At 50.9% G+C, this 12,921-nt stretch overlaps 4 protein-coding genes across 4 annotated transcripts; 2 read left to right on the forward strand and 2 right to left on the reverse strand.

Moving 5' to 3' along the window:
* Positions 1-741: 741 nt before the first annotated feature.
* EPUS_05308 (uncharacterized protein) lies at positions 742-6,048 on the forward strand (the record flags this gene model as incomplete). Its single annotated transcript, XM_007804887.1, has 3 exons — positions 742-4,116; positions 4,166-5,815; positions 5,872-6,048. The coding sequence occupies 3 exons, from the start codon at positions 742-744 to the stop codon at positions 6,046-6,048; spliced, it is 5,202 nt and encodes a 1,733-aa protein (XP_007803078.1).
* Positions 6,049-7,359: 1,311 nt separating this feature from the next.
* On the reverse strand, positions 7,360-9,312 carry EPUS_05309 (uncharacterized protein; the record flags this gene model as incomplete). The annotated part of the gene is made up of 1 exon (XM_007804888.1): positions 7,360-9,312. The coding sequence occupies one exon, from the start codon at positions 9,310-9,312 to the stop codon at positions 7,360-7,362; it is 1,953 nt and encodes a 650-aa protein (XP_007803079.1).
* A 701-nt stretch (positions 9,313-10,013) lies between these two features.
* Positions 10,014-10,670, forward strand: EPUS_05310 (uncharacterized protein; the record flags this gene model as incomplete). The annotated part of the gene is made up of 3 exons (XM_007804889.1): positions 10,014-10,146; positions 10,212-10,570; positions 10,620-10,670. The coding sequence occupies 3 exons, from the start codon at positions 10,014-10,016 to the stop codon at positions 10,668-10,670; spliced, it is 543 nt and encodes a 180-aa protein (XP_007803080.1).
* A 95-nt stretch (positions 10,671-10,765) lies between these two features.
* EPUS_05311 (uncharacterized protein) lies at positions 10,766-12,445 on the reverse strand (the record flags this gene model as incomplete). Its single annotated transcript, XM_007804890.1, has 1 exon — positions 10,766-12,445. One exon carries the CDS (start codon positions 12,443-12,445, stop codon positions 10,766-10,768), a length of 1,680 nt encoding a protein of 559 aa, XP_007803081.1.
* Between the last annotated feature and the right edge of the window lie 476 nt (positions 12,446-12,921).

Here is a 12,921-nt window from a genome sequence, read left to right on the forward strand (position 1 = left end):
GAGTGTGATAGTGATGGGAAATACACTTAATACACTTAGTATTCGGATAGTCAGTAGTGAGTCTGATGGAGCCATTGTAAGAGTGATTTTTGGAGCCAGTGGTGAGTTTCCAGGAGTGACGGGGATGTTGACTACGCTAAAAAGAGAACTGGCAACCTTGTTCAAGTTGTTCCCGTGGGGCCGTACGAGTAGTCAGTCCATCGTCCTCGCACCCAAGCTTATCGTCTCTTTCTGCCAAACAAGGTCTTGGGCCTGGTCTACCATCTTCTACAGCTTATGGTTAGCTGTTGACAGGGACGCCGGCTCTGTTATTCTCTGATACCTAGCTAATTGAGCAGGAATTCTCAAGGAGCTGTCAGGGAAGCGCATAGTCAACGGCTTTGCAGCAGTACCGACGTCGACAGAAAATCACCCCCAGCCTCTTTTCCTCCCGCAGCTGGCCCGTCAGCATCCCCTGCAGCCTCACCTCCAATTTTTTCACGCTCCGCAATGGTTCACGCCTAGTTTGAATACTCATAGAACGTTATCTACGATTCTCTACCTTGATACAATCTTTACAGATTGCTTCACTCACCACGAATCCACAATACAAGACAGTCCTTGTGACACAAAACTCGGAGCTTCACCGGTTCGGCAGCGCCCACAATTCGTGCCCGCGTTTGCGATATGCCAAATTGATGTCTGTCTGTCCTCCGCGGCATTCCTGCCCGTATGCATACGCAAGTGTGAAAAAGCCTCACAATGGGTGTCGATACCCGCAGGCCAGCATTACCGGCACCCACAGATTCATCTGCGATCGAATCCAATGGAGGTAGCATTACACCTACCGATCTTGCTACGGACCTCTCTCGAAGAACAGATAAAACGTCCCATACCGTACCTGACGACGGCAGACCAATCACCATCGCTACAGGCAAAAAGCGGCGACCAAGTGGCAAGCTGTCCAAGTCACAACATCATTCGCAAACCTCACTCCTGATTGAATACTTTGAAGGTGGGAAAGGCCAAGACATTACCTCTAGGCCAAGTGTCCGTGTCAAGGTCCGCCCTTCGGCCTCCCGAAAGTCTGGTGAGAAAGGAGACGGTGAGATTGTTGTCACCGAAGCTCACGGCTCGAGAAAACCTTCATACCGTCGGCGCATCTCACTGGGAACCGACTCGCCAAAACAGGCCGTTGACATTGGCAGCGTCAGTTCCTTGTCATCACTTAGCGAAGAATCACGTCTAGCCCATCGTGGTGCGCCCATCGAGGTCGAAGTCCTGCCAAAGGAGGGAAGTGAGCGCTCTGGTACCAGCGTCTCGAAAACACCGCGGTTCATTGTTCCTTCCTCTGATATTTCCTCTATGCCTGCAGATAGTATGCTGGAAGGCAATCCACCCCCAGTCACCACGCACCCTGAGCGAAGTCGGAGTTTGAGCAGAGAAGAGGTGGTCGAGCATAGCAATCTCAAGACGCCAACAAGGAGACGGAGTAGAAGTCTGAGCCGAGAAAGATTGACCCAGAAAGTACTCGAGAAGTTAGCGAATAGACCCCAAGAAGTCAGCAGCAGTAGTCGAAAGCGTCACGGAGAGAAGAGCAGCAGTCGGAGAGGGAGCAAGGATCATTCAGATGCAGATGCTCGTTCTCATGGTCGTTTGTCTAGCAGGCAACGGGAGGATGCGTCCGTCATTACCGGTGCAGAGTCAAGCATTCATACAAACTCAGCACTATCAGTCAATCGAAAGTCTGGCGATCAAATGTCCTTCAAATCCGGAACGTCCAGGTCTTCAGTCAACAATCCAAAGCTTCTAGATGCGTTCGAAGATGTATTGCGACGTGTTATAATGCCCGAGCTAAAGGAGCTGAAGAAGGACAAAAAGGTCGCCTCGAACCGCAGCAAGTTTGAGAAAATCATCGATCAATCTGACGTTTCCGGAAGCAGCGTCTCCCGCGAAGAAATTCAACGCCGGGTGTCCAAGCATGGCAGTGCGCCAGAATTGAAACTCAGGGATTCAGCTGGCAAAGGTTCTAGTGGATTTAGACGGAGGGAGCGTAAGCGGAAAGAAGCTGACCTCGATTCTCCATCGGAGCGTAGTCTTCGGAGACGAGAAAGTGGTGACAGTCTTAGCCTTGAAGAGGAACGCAACCAACGAAGAAAAAGCAAAGATCAGCAGTTGCGGAACATGGCTGCCGGTGCGTTAGTGGGTGGCACTCTGACCGCTGCTGCTCTACAACATCATGATTCACGCTCAAGTTTAGATCGCCACGAGCGCAGAAAACAAAGCAAAAGTCGCAGCAGAAGCGCCAGTATTGCTGAAACTGAGGAGATCTTTGACAAGCATGGAGTCCCCCCTATGCCCATGCGAAGCGAAATTGAAACTGAGCTTACGCGAAGCTCCCTACTGTCCGATCAGACCGCTACCGCGCCATTTCAAGGGGAACTTCGCGCAGTATCGCAGGGCTCTCCCAGAGAGGTTGTCTCTTCTGCGTCCAGAGAGACTGGATCTCCTGCATCTCGAACGCCAACAAGGACGCCGGTGGATCTGAGAAAGGGACTTGGCACCTACCACGGTAATCTCTCCAATCGTGATCTGTCCTCTTACAATAGAGGAGCACATGGTATTCATGACGATCAACAAATGAGCTTCGGAGAGGCAACCCCTACCAGCCCAACCATTGCAACCGGATCACTAGACACCCAACATCTTCTAGCCGACGAAGAGCGCCAGAGACGGTATGAGAGCAATCTTCACCATCAGCATCCTATCAGACGTGGACTCAGTCCAATACAGAGCGTTGCGAGCTACAACATGAGCGAGCCGAACCGCAACTCTTTCATGCTGGCACGCAGTTCCAACTCGTTAGCCTCACTGAACAAAGAGCAACAACTAAAAGAAGAACGGTCTGTTGCTTCTCTTTCCTCTGCACCCAACACCAATCTAGCCAGGACCAAACGACCCGAAGGAATAAATCTTGAGACTGGGAGCGTGATCCTGGGCCAGCATGACAGCGGATCACAGGATGACTCAAGGGATATCGACGCAGATGCCTTCTTTGATGAACAACACTCAGAGAATGAAAGATACAGGGAATCTTATGCAAGGAGCGATCCAAAGGTTGATTATCGCCACCTCACCAACTTCACGGACGATAGCCTTGATGCGTCGTACCTCGAGAAAATGAGTGTGCGTCGGCCGGTAACACGTGGTCAAGGAGCCAACCCAGAATATGTGCATGCACCGCTTGGAGTAGAGTCTGCTGTCGCATCATTATACGATCCTTCCATGGAGAGCGTTGGAAGTACGCGTTCTTCAGCCATAAGTCAGGCCGATTCGATCGAGCGACAGAAGCGCGCAAACCAGCAATTAAAAAGTGCAAATTTGCATGTCAGGGACAGTGGAAGTCCATTGAAGCAGGAGTATACGCATGATGAGAAATCCTTCCAGCAGCGAGTTGGAGTTACCTCTCCCCCTCAAAGTGTCGCATCCTCGGAGGACGATCGAGATATGCCTCAGCTTGGAGCAAGTGCAGTGCCGGTGAGTTCTGATCCAATGCCAGAAATCGGGGTCGATCTCGACTCGCCACAATCTGAAATCACAACAAATCCTTCTGTTATCCATGGACCAATTGGTGGATCCACACATGGAAATCGTGATCATTGGCCATACAGTGCCACACCTCCATCAAAGAACGGCTTAGTCTCACCTGCAAGCGAAAACCGTGGCCTTGGTATGACTGATGCTACTTTTGCAGGTGGTGCGCTTGGTGCTGCTCAGCTGGGAGCTGTCGCACGTGGTCACGAGGAACAGTCAAAAGACATGCCCGCAGGTCTGAATCTCCGTTATGACACGAACGCTGCTCAAGGTGAAAATCAAATCCGTGACGCTTACATGACTAACCCAGCAGCGCTAACACCGCCAAAAGACGAAGGCTACATATCTGCCGCAAATCCTGGCACCTACTCTCCCGACCCGAAGGTCCGGGAACACGGAGGATACAGTGCTCCAGTTGGCGGAACCGTGAGCCCAGCATTTAGCGACGACCCTTTCATAGCCAAACACAGCGGACATCTCAGCACTACAGAGAAGGGCATTGAGGGTATTCAATCCAAAGATATAGTGGCATTAATGGACCACGTAGGTCGAGAACTATGAAAAGATTCTTCCATGATACTGACATCGATAGCTCACTGTTCGAGATGCGCGACGAAACGCACGAGACACCGAGATTCTGGTGACGTTGGTTCGCAGTGCTGCTGAAATGCGCAACTCATTTGAGGATATGAAACGATTCATTGCCGAGCAAGACGACTTCATCATGGACACTGCCGACAAGCAACATGAAAAGACGGTGCAAAAGGTAATTAACGGACCGCGCCCACCTCCGGCCGTCATGCCACTACTTCCAACCAGGGCTGCTTCCGAGGAGGATGAAGATGCTCCCGCCAAAAGGCGGAACGTATTCAAACGTGCCCTTCGAGGTCTTGGCACCAAAAACACGGCCGAGCTTCAGAACATAGAAGCGATGCTGATGCGGCTGCTTGGTGAAGTCGAAGGTCTGCGTGCTGGCCAGGAAGGCCGACCTGTCAACAGCAGGGCACAAAGTAACAGTGTCAATTCCGTTGACAATGCTCGAGAACCTACAGATCCTGGATATGAACCCGAGGGACAAGCCGGTACCTCATCCACCGGGGATCGGTCTGGATTCTTCTCAAACAACTCATCACGTCAAGCTGATCATCGTGGCGGTGCAGCCGGCCACCGTGACTCAATAAATCGTGTGAGTACCGTCATGGAAGGAGATGAAGACCTAGAGAGCCGGAAGTCTGGCGAGAGAGATGTCATGGATCAACAATTCGCCAATGGCAGAACATTGCTGAGTCCAGACCGGGAAACACCAGATGCTCAAGACACGCGAGGAGCTTCACCCCCATTAAGGACCACCCCACGAATCCAACCGCCCGAGAATCGTGCTTTTAGCAATGAAAACACACCGCAGATGTCTACCGACGGCAAATCCCAACATCGCAAACAGAAATCTTCATCCTCATCCTTCTACCCCAAAATGATCTCTCGCTGGTCGAAAACAACCGCGTCATCCATTATTGATAACTTCCGCGGCAATGCGCAGGTGACACCCAAGTCACAGCCTTATTCGCAAGTTTCTCAATCAGGATCCACTCCGCACGTTGGTGAATATGACTACGACCCACAAGAGGATGCTCTTCGTACTACTCATTCATATTTGAATGAGGAGTATGCTGGCCAAGATAATCGTCCTCCATCACCACTGATTCCGAGTCAGGTATCTGACAACCCCAAATATCATGCTCACCGAAACAGCATGAACCTACAACATCCTCAACCCAGGCAGGGGCCAACTGGCCGCTTCCAAAACCATCTTGAGAATGAAGCTCAGACCTATACTGGTGAGCAATTCTCTCCGACGTCTCAGAGCTCGTCCATGTGGGGTCATCAGCAGGGTATCGTCCAGAGCAATCCGCTGGTTCAGGGTAATGCCAATGCCCAGAATCGATATTCCGGCTACTCTGGGAATGACAGGCTGAGCCCCATCTCCGACACGGGATATTCCGAGTCATCTTCAGCCATACTAGATTTAGGACAAGAAGAGCATGAGCAAAGCTTGAAGAGTGGTGCTTCCGCCAATTCGGTCCTGAGTGCTTCTGGTTATCGTCGTCAAAGAAAGCCAAGGGATGAGGAACCTTTGGTACCGCAACGGCCTCCCAAACTTCCAATGAGCCCTGCAGGAAGTCGACAATCGAACTATGTTGATCATGTCAGTGCAGCTAGGGCTGGAAGTCCAGCTTACGATCAGGTATGACCTTGACTTACTTTCCTTGTCAGTGATTAAACTAACAACAACTGCCACAGAGCCCTGTAGCAGCACTTCGTTCCCCACAGAGCCAGACAAGGAAGCCTTCAGGCCCAAGGCCCCAGAGGAGTTCAGGTCAATACAGCCCCGGCCATCTGAACAACATCAAGCGGACGAGGTTTAGAGGAAGCCCTAATCAGGTGGAGACGAGTACCAGTTCAGACGAGTACAGATGAAAGCAGCCAGCAGTCTTCGAGCCTAATGTAGCGGCGACATGATGGAACGGCAGGGTAGCGCAAGGTGTTTCTGTGACATGGGGAGCGGATGATTGAGGGAGAAAAAAAAAGGGGGGTGGGCGGATTATGGAAAGATTTCGAAGACCGTTCTCCTTTTCGTGGCCCAATAGAAAAGAAAAGACGCCAGCGTTGATCGCTAGCGATTGTCATTTGTTCTTCTTGTCGCAATTCGTTGCTTGCTGGTAGCGAGAGAGGAGAAGGCGAGTGGCTCAATAAATGAATGCTTATGTTTAAGATCGTGGAAATAGTGTGTCACACCCGTTCAGTTCACAGGCTGAATGGTTACACTCGCTTCTGATTTCTGTTTCCACTCTAACTTTCAGCCCTGAAGCTAACCTTATATGATTAAACTCGGTGAGTAGGCTGGTTAGTTAAACGAGTGTTCCAGCCTGAGCATGTGTGTATGTCCTCTTCCTTGCTTGCTCCTCCGATGGCGAAGCGAAGCGAAGCGAGAAGATGTACAGAACACCGCGCCCACGGTGCTCATCGCCCCAACTCCTGATCTCACCCGCCAGCAATCCAACTAGTGCTTTTGGCTTTGTCTTCTCTCGGGAAGCTAGGTGGGGAGTGGCTATCCCATCCGAAGTACTTAGCACAAACCCAGCGCTGGTTTCAATCATGATGGAATTGATGGAATTGATGGAATTGAGCATTCTATCGATGGCAGCGACAAGAAGATGGAAGGCGGAGGGTGAAGGGGGAGACGGAGGAGAAGATTTGGGGTGGGAGAAGGAGGATTAGATATTGTTTTTAGGGGGATTGAAGGAGGCGGAGAGAGCTGAGCGGATGGTCGTTGGTAGAATAGAAGGGGGAGCAGCGGAGTATTAGAACCATGGACATGGTCGTATGCCATCTTGGAGTCATTCAGAGAAAAGCGAAGCAATCATCTGGCGAGATAGGAAGTGGACTTTCAGCTAACGATCGTACATTGGTTGTCTGGATTTGTGTTTTGCTTGGTTTGCTTCACCACACAATAAACGAGTCAGGCGTTGCGGTTGCGATGTAATTTCGTGCGTGCAAGGGAGATCTGCCCAATCAATAGAAGAGGTTCTGTCATCTTCGACGCCGACGGTCATCAATCACTAGGTGCCTGTGTGTGTCCAACCTTTCATATTCATGCGTGGGCTTGATAGACCAAGTAGGAGTAGAACGACAAGCAGGCCCTGACGAGCCCTCGTCGAACTCCCAATCGCCATTGCTATTGTATGAAATGATAAAGGCGGCAAAAGACTTTGGTGGGACTGACAGCCTTCAGAGTCGTCCTCTGTTCCAGGCATTTTTGGCAGCAGATGGCATGGGCCTAACGGTTCCTCCTCCACCGCCACCTCCACGATTTCCTCCACCCTTTCCACCACGCTTTCCCTTCTTCGAGAATTTCTGATTCTGATTCTGATTCTGTGACTGTTGTTGATTGCGAGGAGGTGCGGGTCTGGCAGGTAGTGATGCTTGCGGTGGAGGACCCCTGGGAAGCGGTGGCGGTGGTCTCCAGGAATCGCCTCCGTTAAATCGTGGCGGCGACCTCGATCTTGGACGTTGGCTGCGATAGTCGCGATCGTCTTGGTAGCCTCTGCCTCCGCCGTACCCATTTCGATCCCGATAATCGTGAGACAAAGACGAGTTGTTCCGATTGTAATCATTCGGTGGTTCGTTTCTATCTGGTCGCGGTCTGTAGTGATGATCATCGTTGCCACGGTTCATACGACCTCTGTCATTGTCATGAAAGTGAATATGACTACGAGGTGGAGAAGGACGTCTAGACCTAGTGTCGGCCAGACGTGTAGTGAAATCCTCGTCATCGCCATCCCCAAATTGCAAGCCAGCATTTTCTGCAGCCTGCCCTCTTTTGGGATATTTGTTAGTACTCAAAGCTCCGCGACCTTTTATCTGCATACCCTCCGGTCTGATTCCCTTGTTTTCAGCTTCTTTCTCTCGCGCTTGCGCACCGGTCTGGAGATTGAGGTTCACGATGTTGTAGCGACTGTAAGCACGTAAAGACCATGCCGACGCGGGTCTACTGCCACGAACCGGGCAATCACCAGCCAGATGATCCTTGCTGCCGCACTGAGCGCAAGAAATCCAGAGCTGAAGATCACCTCCTGGCAGTTCAGTATGAGCAGGAAAGAATCTCTGAATGCAGGACACTTCATCATGATCTGCGCCTCCACAAAAGTCACAAGGCTCTGGATTTGTGTTCTTGAGCTTGGATCTGCATGTAGTAACGTCGTGGCCACGGTCTTTACACTTCGAGCATCTAGCACATTTTGGGCATAGACGGGTAGAGTGGTTCGTGGGACCTCCACAGCTTGAGCAGAGTAGGCCAGGACAGATCTCGTCAGTATGACCTTCGGTTAAACAAGCAGTGCAGACGACAGGTCGGGAAAGGTCAATCTGATCACGAGGAAGATGAAAAAGAGTATACTTAATTTGTTTTTCCAGATCTTCTGGATTTAAGTCTGCCAGAATGCGAGAGCCGCGACGTGCATCTATCTGAAACATTGGCGAGGTCATGTTGGACTGTTTTGAAGACTGTGCCTGCAGGGTGACATTCCGGTTGGATCTTGGCGCAAGGCGTTGCTTTTCAGCCTTGACGTGGTCGGATGAGGCCATTGCCTTCTCTGACGGGCTGCCATCAGCCTCGCCGTCTTCGTCTCCAGAAATTTCAACAGGGTTGTCCGCATCAGTAGATGATTCAACCCTAGAAGAAGCATCAACATTCAGCAAAATGCCTCCTTCTGAACCATCCTCTACCCCCGAATCATCTGAGATTTCGACCACATCGTGAGGGCCTTGCGCACCGCTGGATTGCCCAGCGCGTGAGCGAAAGCCAGTAGCAAGACGGTTTTGACCAAGGTCGCCGCCTCCACCTCGAAGCGAGGTTCTGATTGAGCTCTGTGCACTGCTGTTCCAGTTCATGGCTATTGTTGAAGAACTCTGCGGTATCTGGTAATCACTCGATGATCCGGAGAAGTCTGAAGTCTGACCGAGATCATCCAAAGGATCCTCAGGAAGTCGAGACTCTGCAAGAGGTGCAAGGCCAAAATGGCCACCTCTTGGCACAAAATCTCGAAGATCTTGATAGCCGACGCGATGCCTGTATTTGGTGCGCTTCCAAGAGATGCGATGCAGGCCAGTAGTTGCGCGCGCACGTTTTGTGCCTATAGCGATAGTGCGAGAGTCCTCGTCGCTGGAATCATGGCGTAACATTAAGCATCAAGTACTAGCAATAGGGCGCAAAGATTGTGTTGTTTTCGCATTTCAAAAGTGGTGAGTTCGCCTGCCAAGACTCATAGTTCCAAATTCCACACAGTGCATCGGCTGTGCTTTTTTCTTGGCATCATCATGTCGATAACCGAGCCTCCGAGTAATAGCCGAGTAATAGCCGAGCTATCGCCAGAGCTATGACCACCCGGCTAAACTAAACCAAATTAAACCAAACTTCGGCGTTGTATCCACTTGCTCGGAGTTACTGGTACGGTCATTATTGTCAAGTCAGCAAGGATTCAACCATTCTTTGCTCTTCCTGTACCATCATTATACAACTCCCCATCCACCTATCTGCGGAGTGAGGTGACTTCTATACACATGCTGTCTACCTGCAACACTCTCTGGAAGTGGTGTACTTCACCAGATTGCCTCGCATAGAAAGTGTGTGGAAGGGAAGCATAGTTTGTTCAAGGTAGAACCTGCACTGTCCCCTCGTGTATTGCTCCATACCTGAAAGAGACACATCACTGACACCCAATCAGACAACAGACATTTCCTCAAGCCTTGTCTCTCTGCCCTGATACTCCTTATCCTGCCATATCTTGAACACCGCCAAACTGTCTTCATTCACCCTTCAACGAACCATTTCCTTCCAGGCAGACACCAAGCCTGCCTCGGAAAATTTCGGGTCCGACTTCAGGATGAGCTCGGGGAAGAGTGGGAGGAGACGAAGGTCGAGCAGCATCATCTATCATGAACCACCAGAATCATTAGAGCATATCAGCGACCAGTCCGCTCTGCCAAACCTCAATTCACAATGGGTTAATGCGAAGGGTAAGAAACCACCTCAGGGCGAGTACAGGAAAGGCTAGGGGAGAAGGCTGACAAGTGATCCTCAGGCGCCTGGACCATCCACTTTGTCCTCATAGTCGCCCTCAAGATACTGTTCGACATCATACCAGGCTTCACCCAGGAGGTTTCGTGGACACTCACCAACATCAGCTACATGTTTGGCTCTTACTTGATGTTCCACTATGTCCGAGGAGTGCCGTTCGAGTTCAACGCTGGAGCTTATGACAACCTGAATATGTGGGAGCAGATCGACAACGGAGACCAATACACCCCTGCAAAGAAATTCCTCCTGAGCGTGCCAATAATCCTTTTCCTCCTCAGCACACACTATACGCATTACGACCTGACGTACTTTACGATCAACTTCCTGGCGCTGATGGCGGTGGTGATCCCCAAACTACCTTGGGTAGGTCCTATGTCACCAGACAGAAAGCAGGCCGCTAACTTCTATTCAGAGTCATCGCATGCGGGTAGGATTGTTCTCGGGAGGGCCGGACGACCCTTGATGCTACATAGTTATTCTTATTTGAATGCATACGCTAGGAACCGATGTTTTGCGTCTTTATAATCTCCATCCTCTTCTCCGCCGCTACTTTCTTGTTCAAGGCTGAAGACGACTCAGAATGTCAGTCAAGCGTTCTCCACTTTCCAAAAGCCACGCCCAGGCAATCTCATCCCTTCTTCTAGCAGATGCACTTTTCTTGACTCCGTCACTTGCCTTCTCGCACCTGTTCTGAATACCTTCCTGTATGGTGAATTCGAGCGCTGGCCGCATGGTCAATTTCCCCGCCATGAAAAGATGCCGGAGCAGGGTTTCGAGACACAGCGAGACCTTGGCATTGTCTGCAACGCTGGGCGAGGTTGCAGCAAAGGGCAGGTAGCACTCCTCCATCTTGGACTGCCTCAGATATGGTTCAGCCGTATTGGGGGCTGCAGCTTCCAGTAACGATCGTGTCAGAAGAAATTCACAGAGCGTCGTTTGCGCATCTATGGAAAAGGTTTCTGGGACCGCAGCAGGTGAGATGACGCGTTGAAATGTGGCAAGGGGAAGGGGGCGGATGAACTCTACAAACATGGTGTATAGCTTGTTCCCAGTCTCGAAATCATCGGGCAGCTTGATAGAGACATCAGAAAGCAGCTGCAGCAATCTCATGCGTAGCCTCAGGCTGTCACTGCCTCCGAGAACTGCTGGCCCGTCTTCGCTCAACTCCTCACCTTCGTCATAGGCACTGTTCAGGCTGCTGGCGCTTGCTTTAGACGTGACCCTTCTTAAGCTGGGATCTCTGGTTCTCGTCCGTTTCGCGAAGAATGTACTGTCTGCTTCGTCCTCGGATGCCTCATCTTCGTCCTTTGCCAGATAGTCTCCATACACCTCAGCTTCCACATCTACATCAACCTCCCTTTTCTTGACCCTTTCGGCGTCTTCTTTCCTTGGTTCCTTTAGTTCGTTCCTGAAGACCTGTCTGAACTCGTTGACCGCTTTCGTGGTTCCATTCGCAAAAATTGATCTAAGTATTCTTCGGTTGCGACCGCTGCCGCCGGATGCATGGCTGATGTACGACCAGATCAGACTACCTTTTGAGTCTACTTCTTCCCGGTCACGCCAGTCATCTTCAAGAACAGTGACCATCCAATCAAGCCATAGGACCCATCTCTCCCATCGCTTTGGATGCAGCTTGCTGCAATTGAAAGCCCAACCGACGGCATGCCAGAAGTCTTCGGCACGGGAGTACAAACTCTCACCTTGAGCATATTGGTTCTCTATCTTGCCATCGTCGAGTCGAGATCCATCCTCTGCTGCTTCCCCCCTTTCACTATTTCTCAGTATCTGCCCACCACTGCTCCTTGTACTTCCAAACTTGAATCTGAGGAACTTGAAAGCATGCCTGAAGCCTGCATTGGCAGGTCCCACTACTTGACTGACTAGTCTCAACAGTCGTAAGGCGCTATCAGCCTGGCTCCACCTCTCCTTGCTCGATGTTCTTGTGGTCAGGGCTGGGTGTACGGTGAGTGTCGAAGCTAAGGCGAGTTGAGCAGCTGACGGGACGAAAGTCGGTTCGTTGACATTGGCATGAGCGGAGGAGGAGACTAAGGATTGCAGAAGGGCGAATGCCTGTGTATAGAGAGCTTCCTCAAAGTAAATGGTGATGTGTGAATTGAGCTCGAAGGGGAGGGCGCGTGCAGGGCGGTAGGCTTTGCGTGTTCGAGCATCCGAAGGAGGCGGTAATTGTAATTGGGAGTTTGGCAGCGACGATAAAGGCGAGGATGTGCGCTCAAACATGTTGATCTCCAGTTAAGGAGAGTGATGGATCTTCCCCACGGTTGAGAACCTTGAAAGCCTCACTTCTTGAAGCTAGAACCTGATTGACGTGCTTTGGTGATGAAAGTTGTGCGTCAAGGTAGCCAACAAGATGAGTGACGTCCAACGCAGGGTCTGATCTGTACATGGAATCACTAGCAGCAATAAAGGAAACAAGAAAGTTCAAGTGACTGCTTTCATGTCGTGCCGAAGAGGTCCGGTACCTCAAGGAAGGAAAGGTACCTACTCCTTTGCAACATTTGTCATGGTGAACTTCGTGACCGAAGTCCTGTTGGCGATGCTGGGACAAGACGAGGATGGAGGGTGGAGAATGAAGACTGAAGAATTGAAAGTAGACGAAGGGAAAAAAGTGAGCTGGGGGCAGCTCTGACTATAGTTGCAGCAGCTATGGAAAAGTACGATGCCTTGCACCACATTGCTTACATAGCGATGCAATT

Source organism: Endocarpon pusillum, assembly GCF_000464535.1.
Source record: "Endocarpon pusillum Z07020 unplaced genomic scaffold scaffold3676, whole genome shotgun sequence".
In the NCBI taxonomy this organism is placed as follows: Eukaryota; Fungi; Ascomycota; class Eurotiomycetes; order Verrucariales; family Verrucariaceae; genus Endocarpon; species Endocarpon pusillum.